The sequence below is a fragment of the Carcharhinus amblyrhynchos genome, unplaced genomic scaffold (assembly GCF_965287045.1).
Source record: "Carcharhinus amblyrhynchos unplaced genomic scaffold, sCarAmb.v2.hapA scaffold_38, whole genome shotgun sequence".
Taxonomy (NCBI): Eukaryota; Metazoa; Chordata; class Chondrichthyes; order Carcharhiniformes; family Carcharhinidae; genus Carcharhinus; species Carcharhinus amblyrhynchos.
The window spans coordinates 10,229,391-10,256,410 of NW_027649779.1; the positions used below are offsets into that span (position 1 = coordinate 10,229,391).

The 27,020-nt window shown below is 44.3% G+C and overlaps 2 protein-coding genes across 2 annotated transcripts in view; one reads left to right on the forward strand and one right to left on the reverse strand.

Annotated features, from left to right (window-relative positions):
- The window catches only part of LOC145362572 (uncharacterized), a 65,449-nt gene that overhangs the window by 37,083 nt on the left and 1,346 nt on the right, over positions 1-27,020 (forward strand). Inside the window, exons 3-6 of the mRNA XM_080218572.1 lie at positions 819-929; positions 1,011-1,312; positions 2,446-2,515; positions 2,609-2,731. Coding sequence (XP_080074698.1) covers positions 819-929; positions 1,011-1,312; positions 2,446-2,515; positions 2,609-2,731 — 606 coding nt within the window. The remainder of the gene's footprint in view (positions 1-818; positions 930-1,010; positions 1,313-2,445; positions 2,516-2,608; positions 2,732-27,020) is intronic.
- Positions 18,037-24,658, reverse strand: LOC145362492 (uncharacterized). The gene is made up of 4 exons (XM_080218511.1): positions 24,526-24,658; positions 22,461-23,435; positions 19,507-19,515; positions 18,037-18,973 (listed from the first exon to the last, which is right to left on the reverse strand). The coding sequence occupies exons 2-4, from the start codon at positions 23,324-23,326 to the stop codon at positions 18,139-18,141; spliced, it is 1,710 nt and encodes a 569-aa protein (XP_080074637.1). The 5' UTR covers positions 23,327-23,435; positions 24,526-24,658; the 3' UTR covers positions 18,037-18,138.

The window sequence follows — 27,020 nt, forward strand, 5'->3', positions numbered from 1 at the left end:
GACAATCTAGTCACTCCCATATCTTCTCTACATCCCCATTCCCCCTACACGTTTATTTCTTTGAAGAGCCCCTTCAATTTAATTCTGAAATTATTCTCCTCTTCTACTTCAAACAAGCTAGTCGGCAGAGAGTTTCAGGTCAGCAACACTTTTGAAATAAAATACTCCCTAACAGTTCTGTGTATCTGTAATCATGTGATAGAGTACTGTATAATTATAGATCATAGTGTTATTGGGTGTGTATTGAATACAGCAGAATGTGAATAGAGAGTATGTGGTCCAGATATTTACAGCCTTCAATAAATGAGAGAAGAATGAATGTTCCTTAGCAATTAAAATTCTGTTCTGAATTTCTACCCTGTACTGTATCTGATAACGTTTGTAAATTCTTTTACAATATATTAGGAGAGGCAATATCGCAGACAGAACACTCAAAGTAGACAGCACATCAGGATCTGACAGAGTCATTCCATTCATCGGGAGCTGAATATCATCAACCTTCAGTTTTTGTCTGCTGTGAGAGATTTTAATATCAGTGTGACTGGAATAGTACAGAGAAAGACACCTGACTGAGAGTGTACAATGCAGTGACTGTGAAAGGCGTTTTAATCAGTTACATTGGCTGAAGAAACATCACATCATTCACAGCAGGGAGAGACTGCACATGGGTTGTATGTGTGAACGAGGCTTCAACTGATTGTCAGACTTGGAGAGACACAAGGACATCGACACCATGGAGAAACCATGGAAATGTGGAGATTGTGGGAAATGTTTTCATTGCCCGTCTCACCTGGAAATTCATCAACGTTGTCACACAGGGGAAAAGCCATTCATCTGCCCTGTTTGTGGGAAGGGGTTCAGTAACCCATCCATCTTACAGACACACCAGCGAATTCACACTGGAGAGAGACCATTTGTCTGTCCTAATTGTGAGAAGGGATTCACCCAGTTATCCCACCTACAGTCACACCAGCGAATTCACACTGGGGAGAGACCATTCACTTGCTCAGTGTGTGGGAAGGGGTTCAGTAATTCATCCATCCTGCGGACGCACATACGAGTCCACACTGGGGAGAAGCCATTCTCCTGTTCTGAGTGTGAGAAGCAATTCAGCCATTCATCTGACCTCAGGAAACACGAGCGAGTTCATGCTGGGCTGAGGCCATTCATCTGCTCCCAGTGCAGGAAGCGATTCAGTGATTCATCTGACCTGAGGAGACACCAGCGAGTTCACACTGGGGAGAGGCCATTCACCTGCTCTGATTGTGGGAAGGGATTCACTCAGTTATCGAACATGCGGACACACCAGCGAGTTCACAAGTGATTACAAGTGTTGGATTCTGCTGTTAATCACACCCAGGACAGAACCATGTTCATTCTGACAGTTGGTGAAGTGGGAGGGTCAGAGGGTTTTTCTCCTGTTGGATTGGCATCAGCAAGTTCACAAGTGATTACAAGTGTTGGATTCTGACTGATGCTGTTCTGCCGGTAGTAATGTTCATCAGTTCGCATGTCCGGCCGATATCTTTGTAAGGGGCAATGTGCAGCAGCGCGCAGGTGCAGACACCATGTTTGTTGGGATCTGAACCACTGCAGTCCATATGGTGTAGGTACATCCATGCTGCTGGTAGGGAGGGAATTCCAAGATTTTGACCTTGTGACTGCGAAGGAATGCGATATATTTCCAAGTCAGGATGGTGAGTGGTTTGAAGTGGAGCTTGCAGTTGGTGGTGTTCCCATGTCTCTGCTGCCCTTGTCCTTTTAGATGGAAGTGGTTGTGGGTTGGAAGGTGCTAAGATGAATTTCTGGAGTGCATCTTGTAGATAGTACACAATGCTGCTCCTGAGTTCCACATTGTTCAGAATGGAGACAACCTGTCCATCAAACTACATCATCCCTCTGAGTCCCAATGTCTTATTGATCAGACAGAGCAGTGACAGCGCAGGAATGAAAAGGAAGCAAATACTGTTCTCCAAAACCTATTCCCTCATGACAACGTCCGAGTCTCACAGAATTCCTACAGAGCAGAAGGAGGCAACTTTCATAGTTGCTCTTTCCTAGTGCCAGCCCCACAAATTACCTGATTCATTCAGCTCAATTTTAAAACCTGCCTTTGTGTTTTTTTGGTTCTGTCTCACTCATTTTCTTTCTGTTTTAAATCAATTTGATAGGGCCTTAAAAGGGGAAGTTTTGTATTTGGGGAACAGGAAACGAAACATCACACCAGGGTCTGATAAGTTCACCCAAGTTATTGGAACTGAATATCATTGAGTCTTGAACATGGAAGGAAAAAGCACCATTCAGAGTGGGGAGAAACCATACACCTGTTCTGTGTGTAGATGAGGCTTCAATCGATCATCAGGCTTGTGGCAACATAAACGTGTTCACACGAAGAAACCGTGGAAACGCAGGGATTGTGAGGAGTCATTTTGTTGCCCGTCTCAGCTAGAAACTCATCAACACAGTCACACTGGGGAGAAACCTTTCACTTGTTCTAAGTGTGGGAAGGGATTCAGTGATTTATCCAGCCTGCTGAGACACTGGGGAGAGGCCATTCAGTTATAATGTGTGTGGGAAAGGATTCAATGATTTATCCAACCTGTTGAAGCACCAGCGAGTCCACACTTTGGAAAACCGTTCACCTGCCCCAAGCGTGGGAAAGGATTCACTGATTCATCCAAGATGTTGAGACACCAGCGAGTTTACGACAAGAGACCATTTAAATGCTTAAGTGCTTTAAAGGTTTTGAGAATCTGATGTCCCATCAATGTGTTCGCTCTGAGGAGAGACTTTTCCAATATCTGGACTGTGGTAAATGCTATAAAAAACGTTGAGATCCGATGTTCCATCAGTGAATTCACATTGATGAGAGACCGTTCAGGTGCTCCAGCTCTGGGACTGGGTTCAGGCGATCATCCGAACTCACTGTACACCAGCAAATTCAAACCAAGAAAAGACTGTGGAATGTAGAAAGGGATTCACTCCGTCATTCCACCTGCTGAGACACCAGCAACTTTGTGAGTAACTTCAGTCAATGAATTCATTGGAGTCTTTTTCTGTTCTTTTTCAAACCCCAGCCCAGTTACAGGGGCTAATATTTTTTGCTTAAGAAAATAGTTTGTGTAAAATACACTGTGCTGAATCTTTTTTAACAGCTGTTACAGTTTGTTCCTTTTGAAATTCTCTCCCCTGTCTCATCCATGCTCACCAACAACGAGTGTGAGAGGCTCATGGAACTTTTTGGCACTAACATGGAGACAATCTGGTCAGCTGCCTCTGCTGCTTCCCTTCCTTCCACAAGCACACCGGGCCAAACTATCCTTAACTAAGTCTGGAACTCACATTTTTCTCCAGTTTCCCTCCCATCTGTCTCTTATGCCCTGTCAGAACTCAGCTTGTGCATGACCCCACCCCACAACCCCCATGACCCTTATGTTCTATTGACCCTATTCACACTAAGCTGCTGACCATTTGCCTTCTCTATATTAATTGATACTGTTTACTTGTGGTCCTAATCCTTCTCACCTTTAAATCCACTGTCACCACACATTCTGAAAAATCAATCTTTGACCTCCTCTCCAGCTTCCTTTTCCTCTCCAAGGCCCCTGAACTTGATGTTCCCCAAGGATCTATCTGTGGTCCCTCCTATTTCTCATCCACATGCTGCCATTAAGTGACATCATTCGAAAGCACCGTGTGAAATTTCCCACATACACTGATAACACCCAGCTTTAACTCACCCTCATCCCCCTCCATTCCTCCACTGTTACTAAATTATCAAACTGCTTCTCCCACATTCAGTACTGAATGAGTAGAAATTTCCTCCAGTTAAAAATTGAGAAGATCAAAGCGATTGTCTTCAGTCACCATTCCAAATCCCATTCCCTAACAACTGAGCACATCCATCTTCCTCGGAACTGTCTGAGGCTGACCCACACCCTTCACAATCTCAATGTCAGATTTGACCCCAAGATGAGTTTCTGACAACATTTCCACACCATCACTAATATCAGATATTTCAGTCTCCATCATGTAGCCCGTGCACCCCACCTGCTGCTGAAACCCTCATCCATGCCTGTTACCTTTAAACGGAATGATTCAATCCATTCCTGACCAGCCTCCCACACTCACCCCACCCCCACAGTAAACATGTTTAGTTTTAATTTGTGTAGCTTGGGTGTCTCTGGCTGGCCAGCAATAATTCTCCATCCCTAATTGGCGGGCAGTTGAGGGTCAACCACATTGCAGTGGGCCTGGAGTCACGTGTAGGCCAGACCAGGTAAGGACGGCACATTTCCTTCCCTAAAGGACATTAGTGAACAAGATGGGTTTTTCCAATAATCGACAATTGTTTCATGGCCATCAGTAGATTCTTAATTCCAGGTTTTTTTTATTGAATTGAAATTCCAGCACCTGTCGTGGTGGGATTCAAACCTGGGTTCCCAGAACATTAACAATAGTCTAGCGGCAGCACCACCAGGCCATCACCAATGCAAGTTATTAATATAATATAATAATATAAATATAAGTTATTACTGATCCCAGCAGTCAGTTTGTGCACAGTAAGATTCCACAAACAGCAGTCTGATTAATCCACAGTGACGTTAGTTAAAACACGAATGTTGGTCCCATTGCACGGTTGCATTGTGGTTAGAACTTCTACCTCGCAGCGCCGGCTTCAATTCCAGGCTCGGGTCACTATCTGCATGGAGTTTGCACATTCTCCTTGTGTCTGCACGGGTTTCCTCCAAGTGCTGTGGTTCCCTCCCACAGCACAAAGATGTGTGGCCATGCTGAATTGCCTGTTAGTGTCAGAGGATTAGAAAGGTGGGGTTATGGGGATGGGGCCTGGGTGCGATTGTGGTCAATGCAGACTCGGTGCCGAATGGCCTCCTCCTGCACTGTAGGGATTCTATGCAGCAGAGGAACTCCCCTGTGGACAGTATGTGAAGTTGCTGAGTTCTCCTGAACTGAGAGTGGAGCTGATTGAACTACCAAGCCTGCAATGTACCTTAAAGGACCTGATCTTTCCTCTTAATTCTTCCTGATCAGTCAAATAATTAACTCTGAAATCAATCCCAATTTAATCTTTGAAGCAAAATCTACCGCCTTAAATCAGCTGTGAAAGAGAAAGAAATTTCTTGTTCAAAACCTTTCACACCCTCAGAACATCCCAAAGTGATTTAGTCAGTGATAGATTTTGGAAGGAAGAATGTGGAGAGGCAGAATAAACAAAATGGGACAGTTTTAAACAGGGTGCAGGAACACAGTGACTGGGAGTGGATGTACACAAATCCTTGACTGTGTCAGGACAAGGAATCGAACCTTGGCCCTGGGTGATGAGGCAGCAGTGCTAACCACTGTGCTACTGTCCTACTTGTTATCTGTCTTGAATCACAACCTTTATTTTAATCAAAAATGTTGATTGTCCCTAATTGGATTTTCCCTCACATCCCAGAGTCTGGTCAAAGATCGTAACAATAAATAAGAGGGTGAAAAGTTATCAGGGGCTTTGGAACTGAGATTACAATCAGATCAGACATGAGCTTACTGAATGGCAAACCAGACTCAAGGGGCTGAGTGGCCTACTCCTAATTCATATATCTGCATATATGTTCACAAATGTCCTTTAGGGAAAGAAATCTGCCATCATTACCTGGTCTGGCTTCCATGTGACACCAAAGCCACAGCAATGTGGTTGATTCTTAGATGCTCACCAAGGGCAACTAGGGATGGGCAATAAATGCTGGCCAGCCAATGATGACCATGTCCCACAAATGAATAAAAAAAATTGTAATGATAGCCATGTACTTGATATCAATGTGTATATATATATTTTTTTCCTTATTTAAGGGGGGGTGGTGTTTAAAATTTCAGATTTCTTCCGTAGGTAGCCAGTGTGTCTGGAAAACATTTAGCTTCAGGTGTAAAAGCAAGTTAGAACAGAAAGTCCAGTGGTTAGTTCAGAGCTTTCTTCTCCCTAGGTCAGTTCTAATAAACTGTGTCCACCTGAGTTACATTTATACAGATTCACTCGCACAGTAAGCAATCAGATCTCACTGAACTCGAACAACAACTTATATTTATGTAGAGTTTTTCATTTAATAACATGTCCTAAGCAGTTTCACAGGAACAAAAGGACATATTGCGTCAGATGATACAAAGAGATTGGTTATAAGGACAGTCTTTAGGGAGGAAAATGAAGTGGAAAGGTGGAGAGGTTTAGGGAGGAAATTCCAGAGCTTAGGGTCCAGGCAGCTGAAGGCATGACCACCAATGGTGGAGTGATTTAAATCAGGGGTGAAGGACATCCGGGAATGATGCTCCATGTGTGTGGCCCCATAGCCCAGGCTCAGGGCCCTAATCTGAACTTTGGGACAGAGTTTGACCGTCCCTGGTCTCACAGAAAAACAATTCCCCTGATAAACATCTTGTAAGATTTGTGTTTATTTATACTATAAAAAATTGGGTCCAGTCCTCCTGTGTACTGAATGGGGATTGATTTTAACAGATTTAAACTCCTTTGGATTTCAGTGTTACAACTTGAATATCTTTTGGTTAAAAATGGAAATAAATAAATATTGGAAAAGTGAACAAAACAAAAATGGGGAAACACACCCAATCTCCTTCATGTGCATTGAACATTCCTTCACCCACTCATCCACCCAGTGGCTCCCAGCCGGATTGATAATCAGCACAAAGCCAGAGAGAGGGGGAGCTGGTTCTCGGGATGTAAGAATGGACAAGGGCTGGAAGTTTACAGTTTATGGTCATGACCTGCATGGAGGTGAGTCAGAATCGTACTTGAAGCTCCATAGAGGCAGCCACTTTCTCCATGATAGACAGCCTCTGGAACCTCCACTAGCCCCTTAACCTTCCAACCTCCCTGCCCTCCTCCAATTAGGGAAGAAGGTGACATAGTGGTAATGTCTTTGATTGGATTTATTATTGTCACCTATATTGGGATACAGTGAAAAGTATTGTTTCTTGCACAACATACAAACAAAACATATTGTTTGTAAAGTACATCAGGGAAAAAGAAAGGAGACAGTGCAGAAAATAGTGTTAGAGTCATAGCTAGAACATAGAACATTACAGCACAGTACAGGCCCTTTGGCCCTCAATGTTGTGCCGAGCTATGTCCAATTCCAAGATCAAGCTATCCCACTCCCTATAATTCTGGTGTAGAGAAAAGCTTAATGCAAGGTAGGTCCATTCAAGAGTCTGATGGCAGTGGAGAAGAAGGTGTTCTTGAGTTGGTTGGTCTGTGATCTCAGACTTGAATGCTTTCTATGATGCATCTGTAAAAGCTAATGAGAGTTGTAGCAGACATGCCAAATTTTCTTAGCCTCCTGAGAAAGCAGAGGTGTTGGTTGAGTTTCTTAACTATAGTGTTAGTGTGGAGGGACCAGGACAGGTTGTTGGTGATCTGGACACCTCAAAACATGAAGCTGTTAACCATGTCCACTTCTGGAATAGTCATCTTGAAGTCCAGCCTAATGCTCTGGGGACATGGGTTCAAATCCCCAATTCAGTTAATGAATCTGGAATTCTAAAGCTAGTCTCAGTAATGATGTCCACGTTAGTTATCATCAATTGTTGTAAAACTTTACTAAGTTCCTTTAGAGAAGGAAATGTGCCATCCTTATCTGGTCTGGCCTACGTGTGACTCTGGACTCACAGCAATGTGGTTGAGTCTAGAGCCGAGCAAGCCACTCAGTTGAAGGACAATAAGGGATGGGTAATAAGTTCTGGCCTTTCCAGTGATGCCCACGTCTCAGGAGACAACAAAATAACATGTCCTGACCTTCTTCAGCTCCCCCAACTGGCTTCACTTCACTTATACTTTCACCAGCTGAGGTCCTAAAGGATGGAAATCCCTCCTAAATTTGCCTCCTTACCTTTTCAATCCAGCTTCTTACTGTCTGTGAAGGGTCTTGGTACATTTTAACCTGTTACTGGATAAATACTAACTGTTACGGTTAGTAACTGAGTTCGGTTACGAGTGGTGTGCCTCAGGGATCTGTTTTGGGGCCGCTGCTGTTTGTAATTTTTATTAATGATCTGGATGAGGGTATAGTTGGGTGGATTAGTAAATTTGCTGATGACACCAAAGTCGGAGGTGTGGTAGATTGTGAGGAAGGATGTCATAGTTTGCAGGAAGACTTGGACAGGTTGCAGAGCTGGGCTGAGAGGTGGCGGATGGAGTTTAATGCGGAGAAGTGTGAGGTAATTCACTTTGGTAGGAATAACAGATGTGTTGAGTATAGGGCTAACGGGAGGACTTTGAATAGTGTGGATGAACAGAGGGATCTAGGTGTATATGTACATAGATCCCTGAAAGTTGGGAATCAAGTAGATAGGGTTGTTAAGAAGGCATACGGTGTCTTGGCGTTTATTGGTAGGGAGATTGAATTTAGGAGTCGCAGCGTCATGTTGCAACTGTACACAACTCTGGTGCGGCCGCACTTGGAGTACTGTGTGCAGTTCTGGTCCCCACATTACAGGAAGGATGTGGAGGCTTTGGAGAGGGCGCAGAGGAGGTTTACCAGGATGTTGCCTGGTATGGAGGGGAAGTCCTATGAGGAGAGACTGAGGGATTTGGGGTTGTTTTCGCTGGAAAGAAGGCGGCTAAGAGGGGACCTTATTGAAACATATAAGATGATTAGAGGTTTAGATAGGGTGGACAGTGATAGCCTTTTTCCTCTGATGGAGAAATCTAGCATGAGGGGGCATGGCTTTAAATTAAGGGGGGGTAGTTATAGGACGGATGTCAGGGGTAGGTTCTTTACCCAGAGGGTGGTGAGGGATTGGAATGCCCTGCCTGCTGCGGTTGTAAATGCGCCTAGTTTGGGGGCGTTTAAGAGATCCGTGGATAGGTTTATGGATGGAAAGGGATTGGTTTAGGTTAGTGGGTCATTGTTTTTCAACTGGTCGGCGCAACATCGTGGGCCGAAGGGCCTGTTCTGCGCTGTAATGTTCTATGTTTTGTTATTGTCAGTGCTTTTCATCTGAAAACTCAAATGCCACAAAAACATTTGGAAACTTCAGATCAGAAACGTTTTCAGACTGGGAATAGTCACTTGTGATCAGGAATAGCTCACAGTTCTATATCAATCTCAATCAATCTGTAAACAATCACTATCTAATAATCTTCATAAGATGTAAAAAAAATTCCTTGAAAATTAACAGAACAGGGCTCTCTGTCCTTCCCTCTCTCCTTATGAAGAAAGCTTCCACAGCAACTTGCCGGGTGACAACCCAGAGTGGACCTGTTTTCTCTACCCAGATAAGGAGCTCTGATCCATGGAAGAGAGTGGCTGGGACACATTTCTTACACACCTCAGGATTAACCCACACATTCAGTCCTCAATGTGATTAACAGCAGTAAAAGCAGTTGAATCCAACCCCTGCACACACTCATGAAGTTGCTGGTGTCTGAGCATTTGCTGTAAGTCAGTGAATACATTCGCACACTCGGAACAGGTGAACAGTCTCTCTCCAGTGTGAACTTGCTGGTGTATCATTAGGTCATTGCTACTTTTAATGTTCTGCTCAAAATCAAAATATTTATAATGTTTTATATCAGAGTGAATCCGCTGATGTTTCAACAGGTTGTATGACTGAGTGAATCCCTTCCCACACACACAGCAGGTGAACGGTCTCTCCCCAGTGTGAACTCGTTGGTGCATCACGAGATTTTTGCTGCTTTTAAAGCTCTGCTCACAGTCAAAACATTTAAAAGGTTTTATATCGGAATGAATTTGCTGGTGTTTCAGCAGGTGGTATGACTGAATGAAGTTCTTCCCACACACACAGCAGGTGTATGGCCTCTCTCCAGTGTGAATTCGCTGGTGTACAGTGAGTTCAGATGATCGCCTGAAGCCAGTCCCACAGTGAGAGCATCTGAATGGTCTCTCATCAGTGTGAACACGTTGATGACACGTCACTTCACCGGAGGTTTTAAAGCATTTCCTGCAGTCTGGACATTTAAAGGGTCTCTTGTCAGTGTGAACTCGTTGGTGTTTCTGCAGGTTGGATGTAGCAGTGAATCCCTTCCCACACAAGGGGCAGGTGAATGGCTTCTCCTCACTGTGAATGTGTTGGTGCATCAGCAGATACTTTTTGCTTTTAAATGCCTTCTCACAGTCAGAACATTTGAAAGGTGTCTGATCAGTGTGAACATACTGGTGTGTCAGCAGGCTGGATGACTGAGTGAATCCCTTCCCACAGGTGGAGCAGGTGAATGGCCTCTCCCCAGTGTGAGCGCGTCGATGCATTTCCAATTCAGAAGGGTAACTGAATCCCTTCCCACAATCCCCACATTTCCATGGTTTCTCCATGATGCCAGTGTCCTTGTGTCTCTCCAGTTTGGACACACAGCTGAATCCTCATCCACACACATAACATGTGAATGGTTTCTCCTTGCGGTGAATGGTGTGATGTTCTTTCAGGCTGTGTATCTAGTTAAAGCTCTTTCCGTAGTCAGTTCACAGAAATACTCTCACTCAGGTATTTGTGTGTCTCAGTGCTTTTCCAGTCACATTGATGTCTGAAATCTTTTCTCACAGACAGAACAAACATTTCTCCTTCCACATTCAAAGGCCAATGATATTCAGACCCTGATGAATCGAGTGACTCTGTCAGATCTCGGTGTGATATCTGTTTCTGTCTGTAATTCCTCCTTTCCAATATTCTGTAAAACAGTTTACAAAAGTCATCAGTCAGTCCAGGATAAAAATTCTGAACAATTTTAGTTTCTCTGGAACATTTTTTCCTCTCTTGCTTGCCTTCATTGGCCAGAACATCAAGTATAAAAGTTGGCAAAAAGTGTTACAGCTGCATAAAACTTTAGTTAGGCCACATTTAGAGTATTTCATGCAGTTATGGTCACCTCACGACCAAAAGGACGTGGGTGCTTTGGAGAGAGTATAAAGAAGGTTTACCATACGTTGCCCGGTCTAGAGGGTTTAAGGTACGAGAAGAGGTTGGATAAACCCGGATTGTTTTTACTGGAAAGACAGAGGCTTGAGAGGGTGACCTGATAGAGGTCTACAAGATCATGAGATGCATAGATAGGATGGATAGTCAGAGGTTCTTTCCCAGGGCGGGAGGGTCGACTATGAGAGGGCACAGGTTGAAGATGAGATGGGGAAAGTTTTTCACACAGAGGGTTATGGGTGCCTGGAATGTACTGCCAATGGAGGTGATGGAAGCAGGCACTTTAGCAACATTCAAGGCGTGTCTTGATAGACATGTGAACAGGAGGTGAACAGAGGGATAGGAACCACGGAAGGACAATAAGTCGTGGATCTAAATTAGGAATCAGCACAGGCTTGGTGGGCCAAAGGGCCTGTTCCTGCACTGCATTGTTCTTTGTTCTAAATCTGTAAATCCCTGTCCCACACACTCTCCCTCCTCCTTGGTCTGAAATCCAAACCCATCTCACCATTTCTTTCCTTCCCTCCCTGTCCTCTGTCTGGGTTCAGTTCTCCAGCTCCTGTCTGCAGACTGACAGTAAACCCAATGGGTCTTATTGGGGGGTTTGGAACCTCCTCCACTCACCCGCCTGAGTCCAGCTTCACAGTCACACTGCGCATGCTCCAGCTCACAATGGGCCGGGGAGTGATTGACGGGCAGATCCGGGCCAATAGGAAGAGGATCATCCGGGACTTGGATTGAACCCAGGTCACCGCCGCCATCTTGGGAGAGGAAGGCGTGTCTTTTGTTCAGGGAGCGGAGCGCGGGGACGGCCATCTTGGTAAGGGAGGGGGGGGTGAGTGGGCGGGCTTCCTCCCCGTTGCCTGGGCCCGGCTACCCGGGCAACCGGCGGGCGCCGCCATCTTGTGGTGGTGATTGTCCATCCGGGTGTTTAGTGAAGGAATGGACAATGAGCTGGAGGTGAGTTTGGAAAGTGTTCAGAGGAAGGTGTGAAATCAGATTGACATCCAGATCTGTGTAAGAACTAGAAATTCACATTCAGAATGTTTCTCAAAGCTCAGCACAATGCTGCAAATACTCAGCTCATCAACAACAATCCCCTGGCATTGTAAATGTTAACTCTGTTTCTCTTCACAGAAGCTGCCAAAACCTGCTGAGGATTTCCACAACTTTCTGTTTTTACTTCCCATTTCCACAACTTTCTGTTTTTAATTCCCATTTCCACAACTTTCTGTTTTTACTTCCCATTTCCACAACTTTCTGTTTTTAATTCCCATTTCCACAACTTTCTGTTTTTACTTCCCATTTCCACAACTTTCTGTTTTTAATTCCCATTTCCACAACTTTCTGTTTTTACTTCCCATTTCCACAACTTTCTGTTTTTAATTCCCATTTCCACAACTTTCTGTTTTTAATTCCCATTTCCACAACTTACTGTTTTTACTTCCCATTTCCACAACTTTCTGTTTTTACTTCCCATTTCCACAACTTAGTGTTTTTACTTCCCATTTCCACAACTTTCTGTTTTTACTTCCCATTTCCACAACTTTCTGTTTTTACTTCCCATTTCCAGCTTCTCCAGTTTTTAACCGCAATTATTATCGAATTCCTACAGTGCAGAAGCAGGCCATTTGGCCCATTGAGCCTGCACTGAACAACAGTCCCACTCAGGCCCTATCCCTGTAATCTCACCTAGTTACCCTGTTAATCCCCCTGAGGGTACTAAGGTCAATTTAGCATGGCCAGCCCACCTAGCCTGCAGATCTTTGGACTGGGGAGGAAACCGGAGCACCCGGAGGAAACTCACGCAGATATGGGGAGAATGTGCAAACTCCACACAGATAGTGACCCAAGCCGGGAATCGAACCCAGGTCCCTGGCGCTGTCAGGCAGCAGTGCTAACCACTGTTTTTTTGTTTTTGAAGTTAAAATTTATTTATTAATCACAAATAAGGCTTACATTAACACGGCAATGAAGTTACTGTGAAATTCCCTGAGTCGCCACGCTCCAGCATCTGTTTGGGTCAATGCACCGAACAGCACACCTTTCAGACGGTGAGCGGAAGCCGGAGCACCCAGAGGAAACCCATGCAGACACGGGGAGAATGTACAAGCTCCACACAGAGCCAAGGCCGGAATTGAACTGGGTCCCTGTCGCTATGAGACAGCAGTGCTAACCACTGTGCTTTTTTTAAAAATGTCACCATTTAAATATACAAATCAGCAATGTTTATTTGTTTAACTGAGACTGGGGTGTTCAGGAGCAATATCAGGAATCACTTCACGGAAAATAGAAATCTGGAATTCTGATCAGATTCAGTCAACAGAAAATTTAAAAACTGAGATTGTGAGAAGGTTGTGAGATGAGAGTATTAAGGATTATGGAATCAAGGGAGATGGGTGGATTTAACAATCAGATCAGGCAATTCATCCTCAAAGCCAAGAGACTACCAATGAAATAGAAAGTCAGGGCAGATTGGGAACATAAGAACATAAGAAATAGGAGCAGGAGTAGGCCATCTAGCCCTTCGAGCCTGCCCCACCATTCAGTAAGATCATGGCTGATCTGTCGTGGCTCAGTTCCACATTCCCGCCCTCTCCCCATAACCCTTAATCCCCTCGCTTATCAAAAACCCATCAACCCGCGTCTTAAAAATATTTAGCGAGGCAGCCTCCACCACTTCAACGGGCAGAGAATTCCAGAGATTCACCACCCTTTGAGTGAAGAAGTTCCTCCTCAACTCCGTTCTAAACCGCCCCCCCTTTATCTTGAGGCTGTGCCCCCTAGTCCTACCGTCCTTTCTGAGCGGGAAGAGTCTCTCCACCTCTATCCTATCCATCCCATTCATAATCTTATATGTCTCAATGAGATCTCCCCTCATTCTTCTAAACTCGAACGAGTACAAGCCTAGTTTATTCAGCCTCTCCTCATAGCTCAACTCCCTCAACTCCGGCATCAGCCTAGTAAACCTCCTCTGCACTCCCTCCAAGGTCAAAATATCCTTGCGTAAGTGCGGCGACCAAAACTGCACACAGTACTCCAGCTGTGGCCTCACCAATGCCCTATACAGCCGCAGCAAGACCTCCCTACTTTTATATTCAATCCCCCTCGCTATGAAGGCCAGCATCCCATTTGCCTTCCTGACCACCTTCTGCACCTGCAGGCTGGGTTTTTGCGACTTATGCACAAGGACCCCGAGGTCCCTCTGCACCGTCGCCTGCTGCAGTTTTTCGCCACGTAAGTAATAGTCCTTCCTACCATTACTCCTACCAAAGTGGACCACCTCGCACTTGCCAACATTAAATTCCATTTGCCAGTTCCTGGCCCATTTGCCCAGCCTATCTAGATCCTTCTGCAGACTCTCCACACCCTCCGCGCAATTTGCCGTTCCACCAATCTTGGTGTCATCAGCAAATTTCGACACCATACACTCGGTTCCCTCCTCCAGATCATCTATATAAATGGTGAATAGCTGAGGCCCCAGCACCGACCCCTGGGAAGGTGGGGCTCTTTTCGTGTCATGCCCAAGGTACTCAGGTGACCAGATACCACTTAACAGAGGAAGCTGGCGAGTCTTGTCCAGCCAACAGGGTACAGGTGTGACTGTCATAGTGAAGGGGCATTGAGTAGATGGGGCATCAGGGATGCAGTGAGCAGGAGAGAAAATGATTGAATTTATTCTTATTCTGCAAACACAGCTGGAGATCTGAACACAGCCCAAGGGGGAGGGAAAACTGGGAGTGGAGGAAAGACACTTCACTGGATTCTGGATTCTGATTGTTGGGATGGGGAACAAAACTGAAACTGGAATTGTCTGTTCTGAATTTCTATCCTGGATTTACAGTGATGACATTTTAGAGCTGCTGCCTTTAGGGCGAGATGCCACCCAAGTACCCCATCTGCCCCTTCAAGGACATAGATGTTGCCATGGATATGATTTTGAAGACTGGGGGTGGGGCTATCCCCAAAGTCCTGACCAATATTTATCAATCAACATCACTACAAACAAATCATCTGCTCGTGATCATGTTGCTGCTTTTGGGATCTTGCTGTGTATGCATTAGTTGTCACAGTTCCTGCATTACAACAATGACCACACTTCAAAGACACTTCATTGGTTGGAAAGTGCATTGGGAGACCCTGTAGTCCTGAACGATGCTAAATGCAAGTTTTTAAATTTCAGATTTGTGTTACCTGATCTTGATATCTGAATTTTAATTGACTTCAGCCCCCTCCAACTTGCCATTTAATAAATTAAATGGATGGAAGAATATTTTAACCAGGTAAGGCAACAGCAGGATTCTCCGGTAAGTAAGTTTTAAAAATAAGTTTACTCGTCGAGAAACGTTTACTGCAAACTTTGGCTTTTATAATTTGACGTGGGTGATCAGTCTGTGAAAGGTTAACCCTCTCTGGCTCCTTGGAAAGGAATTCTTGTGGATTTGAACCTCAGAAGTCTGGTTCCTTCTTTGACAATAATTTATCTGGAACTCGACCCCATGAATATTCAGTACTTGGCTGGCAAGTACTGATGTTGGGATGTTGGGAATCTCTACTTTTATTCCCAAAGTGAACATTACCTGACATCAGAGTTGGGTTGATTGTGACATGACACTTGGTCAATTTGGTTACAGATTAATTAAACCCAGATCCCCAATTACTTACACCACCTTCTCTCATTATCTTCGACAGAAATACAATTGCAGAGTTTCGTATTAACCCCGTTATCTGATTCTATACAATCAGATATTCAGACAATTTCAAATTCTGAGATGAATCAGAGTTTGAAGTTCTCTCTTGAAAGTATATTTATTGTATTTGCACATTCTTTATATACGCAGTAATTCAGATCATACCTTTTTACAGCAAATAAAACTCAGTTTTTTTTACTATAAGCTTACATGTGACACTAATAAATAAACTTAAAAATAATGATTCTTTATTATTAATTGTAACCCAATTAAATCTCACTACTACTACAATTATTTATTTATTACTGACTGCTAGCTAATTAATACAATAATCTTAATTAATATGCTTGTCACTACAAGATAGACTGGTTCAAAAAGACAGTTAACAGCTTTCTTCCTTATTAATCCTGACCAGACTGAACAATGAACCTTATTCGTCAGCTGGACTTTGGAAGAATATGATATCCTGTAGCTTATTAAAATTAGAAAATAATTTCTTCCTTTAAACAATTTCTACCAGGTCTGCAGTTTCTGGAAACATTTCAGGTTATTCAGTGTTAATATTTATAAATAAAGATCTAGTCTTTATGATATAATTGTCTATTATATTGAGTTACTAACAATATCTTAACCAAAGTTCGATACTGAATCTGTTTCATGACTGGTTTTTAATATAGAATCAATTTGTAGCGAATAAAGACAACTGACAGAAGGTGAACAGACTGTGAGAAGCCACATGTTCGAGTTTAAAATGGCTTCCGTGACCTTGTTACTTATAGCAATGAATATGGTATGGAAGTGATTGAATTTTAAAACTAAATTTGATTACCCAAGCCTGCAGTTTCCTCCATTACAACAGTCACTACAATTCACAGAACTTCATTCACTGTATAATGCTTCAGGACAAAGGCAGAGTGAGATAGGTTCCAGATAAACAAGGTGCTGAAAGGTATTGGGGTAGGTGGGAATGTGGAGTTGAGATTTCAATCAGATCAGCCATGATCATGTTGAATGGCAGAACAGGCTCCTGATTCACATGTTCAGCTGACACCTTGTGGTTGTGAGAGGTGCTATAGAAATTCATTTTTTTCTTATTCTCCACAATGTTGGATATATCACACTCAGTTCTTGCATCAAAGTCATTGTTAAAGGCTTAGTCTAAATTTGACACATTTTGAATGATGGGCTGCTTTTCTCCAGAAACGAACATAAGAACATAAGAAATAGGAGCAGGAGTAGGCCATCTAGCCCCTCGAGCCTGCCCCGCCATTCAGTAAGATCATGGCTGATCTGTCGTGGCTCAGTTCCACATTCCCGCCCTCTCCCCATAACCCTTAAACCCCTTGCCTATCAACCCGCGTCTTAAAAATATTTAGCAAGGCAGCCTCCACCACTTCAACGGGCAGAGAATTCCAGAGATTCACCACCCTTTGAGTGAAGAAGTTCCTCCTCAACTCCGTTCTAAACCGCCCCCCCCTTTATCTTGAGGCTGTGCCCCCTAGTCCTACTGTCCTTTCTGAGCGGGAAGAGTCTCTCCACCTCTATCCTATCCATCCCATTCATCATCTTATACGTCTCAATGAGATCTCCCCTCATTCTTCTAAACTCTAATGAGCACAAGCCTAGTTTATTCAGCCTCTCCTCATAGTTCAACCCCCTCAACACCGGCATCAGCCTAGTAAACCTCCTCTGCACTCCCTCCAAGGCCAAAATATCCTTGCGTAAGTGCAGCGACAAAAACTGCACACAGTACTCCAGCTGCGGCCTCACCAATGCCCTATACAGCCGCAGCAAGACCTCCCTACTTTTATATTCAATCCCCCTCGCTATGAAGGCCAGCATCCCAGTCGCCTTCCTGACCACCTGCAGGCTGGGTTTTTGCGACTCATGCACAAGGACCCCGAGAAGACTGAAGGGTGACCTGGTGGAAGTCTCTAAGGTTATGAAGGGGTTCAATAATCCAACAGGGAATTAATGAGAAACCTCTTTACCCAGCAAGTGGTGAGAATGTGGAACTCACTACCATAGTGAACGGTTGAGGTGAACAGCGTGAATACATTGAAGGGGAAGCGAGATACGTACATGAGGGAGAAGGAATAGAAGGATATGCTGATGGGGGAAGATGAAGAGGGGTGTGTGGAGGCTCATGTGGAGCATAAATACTGACATAGACCAATTGAGCTGACTGACCTGGCCCTGTGCTGTAGACTCAATGGAACAGAGACAAATGTACTTATTGTACATCTACCTGTCGTGGTGGAAAAACCTCTATTTACTATCCAGGATAGAATAAATGTCCTTCATCAGCTTTTATGGATCATTTCAGTGAAAATGTGCTCTCCTAGATTTAAAGAACATCAGTCCACTGGAAGCAAAGTCGTGAGACCGGCCGGTCCAGCAGAAAGAAACCCTCCGACCCTCTCACTTCACCCACTGTCAGAATGAACATGGTTCAGTCCCGGATGTGATTAACAGCAGCAATAACAGCAGAATCCAACCCCTGTCATCACTTGTGAATTCGCTGATGTCTCAGCAGTTGTGATGATTTAGTGAATCCTTTCCCACAGTCAGAGCAGGTAAATGGTCTCTCCCCAGTGTGAACTCGCTGGTGTGTCCGCAGGTTGGATGAATTACTGAATCCTTTCCCACACTGAGAGCAGGTGAATGGTCTCTCCCCGGTGTGAACTCGCTGGTGTGTCTGCAGGTGGGATGACTGAGTGAATGTTTTCCCACAGTCGGAGCAGGTGAATGGTCTCTCCCCAGTGTGCAATCGGCGGTGTTTTTGCAGATTTGATGCATAAGGGAAACGCTTCCCACACTCAGAGCAGATGAACGGCCTCTCCCCAGTGTGAACGCGCTGATGTATCAGCAGATAGGATGAATCAGTGAATCCCTTCCCACACTCGGAGCAGCTGAACAGTCTCTCCCTGGTGTGAATTCGCTGGTGCCTCTGCAGGTTGGATGAATTACTGAATCCCTTCCCACAGTCAGAGCAGAGGAATGGCCTTTCCCCGGTGTGAACTCGCTCGTGTGTCTGCAGGTGGGATAACTGAGTGAATCCCTTCCCACACTCCGAGCACGTGAACCATTTCTCCCCAGTGTGAACTCGCTGGTGCATCAGCAAGTTGGATGATTCACTGAATCCCTTCCCACAATCGGAGCAGGTGAATGGCTTCTCCCCGCTGTGAACCCGATTGTGTTTCTGCAGGTGGGATGAACTTTTGAATCCTTTCCCACACTCGGGGCAGGTGAATGGCCAGTCCCCTGTGTGAACTCGTTTGTGTGTCTGCAGGGAGGATGAATGAGCAAATCCCTTCCCACACTCCAAGCAAATGAATGGCCTCTCCCCAGTGTGGTTACATCGATGAGTTTCCAGTTGGTGTGGAAAATGGAATCCTTTACCACAGTCTCCACATTTCCATGGCTTCTCCATGGTGCTGGTGTCCATGTGTCTGTCACAGTTTGACAGTCAGCTGAAGCCTCATCCACAACAAAACACCTGAACGGTCTCACCCCAATGTGACTGGTGATGTCTTTTCAAGCTGTGTTGGAGTTTTTTTCCACAGTCAGTTCACTGGAACACTCTCACTCGGATCTGTGTGACTCCATGCTTTTCCAATCACACTTATGGTTGAAATCTCTTGAAGCAGGCAGAACAGATAAGTATTTCCCTTTGTAGATTCCAAAGGCTGATGTTGTCCAGGTTCCGATGAATGGAGTTAATCTGTCAGATCACCACGAGTATTTATTTTGAGGTTTCTGTCTGGAAATCCTCTTCTGATATCCTGTAACACAAATTTCCAAAATTCATCACTGTCAGTGCAACTTAGAAATTCAGAAAAGACAAATCTAGTTTTTATAGAAAACGCTTCACTTTTCCCCACTATTCTTACCCTGCTGTATCCCAATAAATAGCCTCCCAGTTCTCCTAAAGGTGCCAATTCATGTTGGTTAATGAATCCATGCACATCACTTCCTGTTCAAATGTGTGCATTATGCGGCACTCATTACCTGGTTGGAGATATGGTGGGTGCAGCAAGTGGTCATGATCTGGAACTAGGTGCCCATGGATCTGGTGGCAGTGAAGGCAGTTAAAGATTTCAAAATGAAATTGGATATGCATTTGAAGCAAATACTCTTGCAGGAGAATGAGTATATGGAGGGACAATGGGTCTAACTGGATTGCTCTACAGGGAGTTGACATACACTCCTTCTCTATCAGAATAACAATGCCTTGAAATATATTAACATAGTTACAATATTCTATTACAAGACTAGAATTGTAGAATCCCTACAATGCAGAAGGAGGCTATTCATCTCATCCAGTCCACACCGACCACAATCCCACCCAGACCCTATTCCTGTAACCTTACTTAATAACCTTCCTATTCCCACAGACACTAGGGTCAATTTTACCATGGTCAATCAACGTAACTCACATGTCTTTGGACTATTCCGTGTAAGAGATATTGAAAAGGCATAGCACCATGTGTTTAACACAAAGCCAATTTATTTGACTATTATTAACAATATTAACAGACATATAAATGGACTGCTGTTTATTAATAGAAACAGACCCATTCAAACATAATAATTAGGAACAGAAAGAGGCCACTCAACCCCTCGAGCCTGTTCCGACATTGGGGATGACCTCAACCCCACATTCCTGCCCACTACCCTCACCAATAATCTTCCATCTCCTTGTTAATTAGGAGATCATTTTGTTCTGTCTTCAAAATATTCCAAGATTCTGGTTCCTCTGCCTTTTGAGGAAGAGAGTTCCAAAGATCCATGATCCTCTGAAAGAAAACATTTCTCCCCATCTCTGTCTTAAATGAGCAACACATTTTAAACAGTGTCTCCTTCTTCAAGATTCTCCCACAAGAAAAAAAAATCCTTTCCACATCAACCCAGTCAATAACCCTCAAACCTAAAAGGCTTTAATCAAAGTACCTCTTACTCTTTTGAACTCCGGTGGACACAAGCCCAGACACTCCAATCTTTCCTTGTAAGACAACCTGCCAATTTTATTGTATTAATCTGGTAGGCATTCTCTGAACTGCTTCCAATGTATTTACATTTTACTTAAATAAGGAGTTCAGTACTTTAATAACACTCCAGATGTGGTGTCACCAGTGTCCTGTATGACTGAAACATAAGCTCACTCCCTTTGTAACCAATTTCCTCAGAATAAACAACAACATTCTATTAACTTTCCTGATTACTTGCTGTACTTGCGTTTCAGCCTTTTGTGATTCATGCATTAGGAGACCCAGATCCCTCTGAATCTCAGAGTTCTGCAATCTCTCACCATTTAATGTTTTTTTAAAATTTGGCAGGAATTCCAGCCAAAATTGATAATTCCACATTTGCCCATCTTATACTCAATTTGCCAAATCTTTGCCCGTTAGCTGAACCTATCTACATTCCTTACATCCTCTTCACAACTTATTTTCTCCTCAGCAAATTTAACGACCATGCTTGCATCCAAGTCATTTATATAAATTGTTAAAAGTCGGGGTCCCAGGTCTGATCACTTTGGCACATCACTTGTCACATCCTGCCAACCAGATAAAGATCTATGTGTGCCAACTCTGTTTCCTGTTAGCTAGCCAATCATCTTTCCATGTCATGTTACCCCTCTACACTGTGAGATTCTATTTTCTATTTGATGTGGCAGCTTATCAAATGCATTTTGGAAATCTAAGTACAGTACATTCACCTTTGCTGCCCCATTTACCAATATATAAAGTCATCATCTCCCAGATGTCTCACTGAGAAGGAGAGCTGACTGATGGTCACTTAACCTGAGGATCATAAATTCATAAGATATAGGAGCAGAATTAGACCATTCGGCCAATTGAGTCTATTCCATCATTCGGTCACGGCTGAAATGCTCCTCATCCCTATTTTCCTGCCTTCTCCCCAAAACACTTCAACTCATTACCAATTAAAAATCTGTTTAACTCCTCCTTAAATTTTCTCACTGTCCCAACATCCACTGCAATGTGAATTCCACAGATTCACAACCCTTTGGGAGAAGCAGTTTCTCTTCAACTCTGGTTTAGATTTGCTGCCCCTTATCCTAAGACTAGACCGCTCATCCTAGAATGCCCCAGAAGAGGAAGCATCTGCTCCACGTCTACTTTATCCATACCTTTCATCATCTTAGATCACCACACCTCAGGTGAGGGGCAAAATTGAGGAGACAGCACCTTCATGAATAACCTTGGTTGGCACGACAATTGAACTGTGCTGTTGGTAAAACTGTGCATCACAAACCAGCCACCCAGCCAACTAACCCCCTTTATCCAAAGCGTATGTGACTCCTTCAAAGAACTCCAGTAAATAGGTTGAATATGATATCCCTTTCTCAAACCGTGTTGACTCTCTCTTATTGTCTGACTTTTTCTCATTCTCATGATATCTTTAATAAAGCTTTAATATTTTCCCTACATCAGATTTTCGATTAAGTGGCCTTTAGTTTCTTTTTTGCCTTCTTCCTTTTTTTGAGTAAAGGAGTTACATTTGCTATTTTGCAATCTACTGGAATCTTCCCCAGATCTTGCAACTTTTAGATAATGAAAACGGTGCTATTTTCTTCCACGTTCAAAATTTTTTGCTGTTCAGGTTATAATACGTTGTGCAATTTCATCCAATCCTGATCTGATGTTCCGTGCAAGTTTCCTGACCCCATATCCTCCCCTTTAAGACCAATTATAACAACACCTATAACAGAGCTGGAATCGCTTTTCAATTCAGCAGAAACAGACCCAAAGGTTCAACAGTCTGAACATGAAAACAGCAAAATCCAATCACAACAGTTACTTGTGAACTCGCTGGTGTCTCAGCAGATTGGAAGACTGATTGAATCCCCTTCCACACTTGGAACAAATGAACGGCTTCTCCCCAGTGTGAATTCGCTGGTGTGTCAGCAGAGTGGATGAGTGAGCAAATCCATCCCCACACTGGGAACAGGTGAACGGTCTCTCCCCAGTGTGAGTGCGCTGGTGTACAGTCAGTTGAGATGATTGCTTGAACCCAGTCCCACAGTGAGAGCACCTGAATGGTTTCTCATTAGTGTGAACACGTTGATGATAGTGCAGATTTACAGAATTTTTAAAGCATTTTCCACAGTCTGGACATTTAAAAGGTCTCTCATCAGTGTGAATCCGCTGGTGTGTGAAGAGGGTGGCTGACTGAGCAAATCTCTTCCCACACAGAAAGCAAGTGAATGGCCTCTCCCCAGTGTGAATTCGCTGGTGTAACATGAGGTTGGAAGACTGAGTGAATCCCTTCCCACACACAGAGCAGGTGAACGGCCTCTCCCCGGTGTGAATTCGCTGATGTTTCTGCAGATGGGATGAAGTAGTGAATCCCTTCCCACACTGGGGGCAGGTGAATGGTCTCTCCTCAGTGTGAGTCCTCTGGTGAACATGTAAGCTGTTTGACTGAGTGAATCCCTTCCCACACTGGGAGCAGGTGAATGGTCTCTCCCCACTGTGACTGCGCTGATGAATCTCCAGCTGGGATGGGTAATCGAATTCCTTCCCACAGTCCCCACATTTCCACAGCTTCTCCCTGTTGTGACTGCAATTATGTTCTGAAAGGCTGGATGATTGGTTGAAGTCTTGACCACACACAGAACACGTGTACAGTTTTGCTTCATTATGAATGGTGCTATTTCCTTCCATGTTCGAAACACACTGATATTCAGGTTACAATAAATTGGTTAGCTCCACCAGGCTTTGATATAATATTTGGTTTCAGTTTCCCAACTGCAAATCCTCCTCTTCTAAAACCCTGTGAAACTGATTTAAAACAGAAAAAAAAGAAGTGAGAGAGAACCTACAAAAACACAAAGGCAGGTTGTGAAATTGAGCTGAGTGAATCTGGTCATTTGTGGGGCTGGCACTAGGAAAAAAGTGATCATAAAAGCTGCTGGATTGTCATAAAAACCCAGTGGGTTCACTGATATCCTTCAGGTTAGGAAATCTACCACACGGTCTGGACACAAGACTCTGGACACTGTGAGAGAAGATAGAGAGAAGTAGGAGAGGGATTTGGACATTGACAACTCAATTAGGACTTTGGCAGAAAGTTTCCCAAACCCTCAACCTCCACCCATCTAGAAGGACCAGTGTAGCAAACAGATGGGAACACCATCACCTTCAAGTTCCCCTCCAACTCACACACCATCCTGACTTGTCTGACATCCAGTAGCAAAAGAACAGAAATTTCTTTCATATAAACACTGGGAAGACTGAACCCATTGTCTTCAGTCCCCACTACAAACTCCACTCCCTCACCAGCAAATCTCTCCCTCTTTCTGGCAGCTGTCTGAGGCTGAACCAATCTCTTTACAACCATGGTAAAATATTTCAGCCCAAGTTGAGCTTCCAGCCACATTGCCACATCATTAAGACCACCTATTTGCACCTCAGTGCCATGACCCAACTCCACTCCTTTGGAAGCTCCTTTGGAACTTCCATTGTGACATGAAACACGGGGAAATGGGGATACAGAGAGGGAATGGGATTGACCTAATTGCTCTACAGAGATTGGCATGGATTTGAGTTGCCAAATGGGTGCCTTCCATGTTGTAATGTTTCCATCACTGGAAATAGATCATGTTGATACACTGCTACATATTTTAAGACAAGAAATAGGGAATAGTAAATAACATAGTACATACCATGTAAATCGTATACATTAAACATATTTCTCTCCCATACAAATTTACTGTTCATTAAAATGTTAGCCCTCTCCTGGGAAAACTTCCCCTTGAATTATGAACATTGGGTAAGAGGCCATCCGATTAGCCAGATATATAAACGTGTCACAGTGAGAGAGCTAAAGGATGTCAATGTCTTTGAGAGAGAATGAGAGATACCTGGGCCTGGGCTGCTCCTGCTCCTCATTCCGATGTTCGTCTGTAATGTTTCCAGAGTCTGCAGCCTCATTGGATTCACTCCCTTACCCTTCAGTTGCTGCAGGTCCCCAATTTCCCCCAGAATGAGAATAGAAATGGAAAGGGGGAGACATTGATTCCCTCCCAGATGTTGCCCAGAGGAGGAAGTTTCACTCGGAAACTCAGTGGACAACTCGTGACGCCACGACAGAGCCCAAATCAGCCAATAGGAATCACTCTGCTCCGCGGTGACGTCTCGGGGTTCCAGTGCGCAGGCCCAGGCTCGCGGACCCGGGAGCCCCGCCCCCACCCATTGTTCCCCCCCTCTCCTCGAGCCAAGGTTTCCAGACAAGCGGCTGGCGGCTCCGGCCAGAGCGAGAAGCCGCTCGGTGGTCTCCCCCTGCCCCCCCGGTCCGGACTGCGCATGTCCAATGGAGAGGGGAAACTGCGCATGTGCGGGGCGTGTCCCCCTTCCTCGGCCGTCGCGCTGAGGTATTAACCAATGAGAAGAGCTGGAGGACCGGAAGGACTCTGGTCCTCCAGCCAATCAGAGCTCCCCATTGTCTGAATGCGGACGTGGACATTGAGCTTGTTGAGCTGCTCATTCCTGCCCAGCAAAGCTGCTGCTGCTGCTCTCTCTCTGAATGAAGACTGAGCTTCAGGCAGACTCAAACTTCCTTATGTCTCCAACATTTGTGAGTAAAACACTTTCTTCCCCCCCCCTTTCCATTTCTTTTCTCATTCTGGGCTTCAGTTTTTTTTAACTTCCAGGTCACTCTCGCTGCCTAAATAAAGACCCTCCTCACATTCTTCATGAATCTGTAACCAGGTAATACAGTGTATTACAAACATCATCAGTCTGCTCATTAATGGCCAAATGTAAAACTGTAACGTGGCTGTCAGCTTAAAGATTTTCAGCTCTCTGTGTCCAGGGCAGGAAGCAGTGAGCATGGATCTATCAATCAGCCTCAATCAGCACCTTCAGGGAAATCTTTTAATTTATTCATTCATGAGACATGGATGTCGCTGACTGGTCAGCATTTATTGCCCATCCCTAGTTGCCGTTGAGAAAGTGGTGGTGAGCTAAAATCTTGAATCGCTACAGTCTGTATTTGTGGGTTAACCCACAATGATGTGGAGATGCCGGCATTGGATTGGGGTAAACACACTAAGAAGTCTCACAATGCCAAGTTAAAGTCCATGATGCAGGTGTCCTTGTGTCTCTCCAGGTCAGACAATCAGTCAAAGCCACAGAGGGTTACAGTTCCCCCCACTGCTGGTAACCATGTGGTTTTCGTTCAGGCTGTAGAACTGGTTAAAGCTCTTTCCACAGTCAGTTCACTGGAGCACTCGTGCTCGGAAGTGTACGTGTCTTGGTCCTTTTCCAGCCACACTGATGTTTAAAGCCTTCTGAAGCAAACAGAACAGACAAAGACATTCACCTTCTAGAATCAGAGGTCATTGATATTCACTTTGCAATGAATCAAATGCAAATGCCAGATCCTGACATGACGTTTGGTTTGAGGTTTCTTGCTGAAAATTCTTCCCTTCTAATATCCTGTAAAAGAGTTTACAAAAGGCATTACTGTCAGTACTGGGTAGAAATTCAGAACAGACAATTCTAGTTTCTATGGAACATTTTTTCCTCATTCATTCCCCAAAAGCTGTAAATCTCCATCCCCCACCCTCTCCTTCCCTTCTCATTCTGTCGTATCTAATATTCACCCTCCCAATTCACCAAAGATCCTCAGACAGCACCTTCCAAAACCAGGACCATTTCCATCTGAAGGATAAGGGCAGCAGTTACTTGGGAGTAAACCCAAAAGCTTTAGGGGTTTGCCCCTTCATCAGGTGTGTGGAGAGTGAACTCCACTCACCTTTAAACTGGTGTTGTCAGACTTCTCACTGTGTTAACCCACACTGCTGGTAGGGAGGGAATTTCTGGATTTTGACCCAGTGACTGAAAAGGAATGGCGATATAGTTCCAAGTCAGGATCGTGAGTGGCTTGGAGGGGAACTCCCAAGTAACTGCTGCCCTTATCCTTCAGATGGAAATGGTCCTGGTTTTGGAAGGTGCTGTCTGAGGATCTTTGGTGAATTGGGAGGGTGAATATTAGATACGACAGAATGAGAAGGGAAGGAGAGGGTGGGGGATGGAGATTTACAGCTTTTGGGGAATGAATGAGGAAAAAATGTTCCATAGAAACTAGAATTGTCTGTTCTGAATTTCTACCCAGTACTGACAGTAATGCCTTTTGTAAACTCTTTTACAGGATATTAGAAGGGAAGAATTTTCAGCAAGAAACCTCAAACCAAACGTCATGTCAGGATCTGGCATTTGCATTTGATTCATTGCAAAGTGAATATCAATGGCCTCTGATTCTAGAAGGTGAATGTCTTTGTCTGTTCTGTTTGCTTCAGAAGGCTTTAAACGTCAGTGTGGCTGGAAAAGGACCAAGACACGTACACTTCAGAGT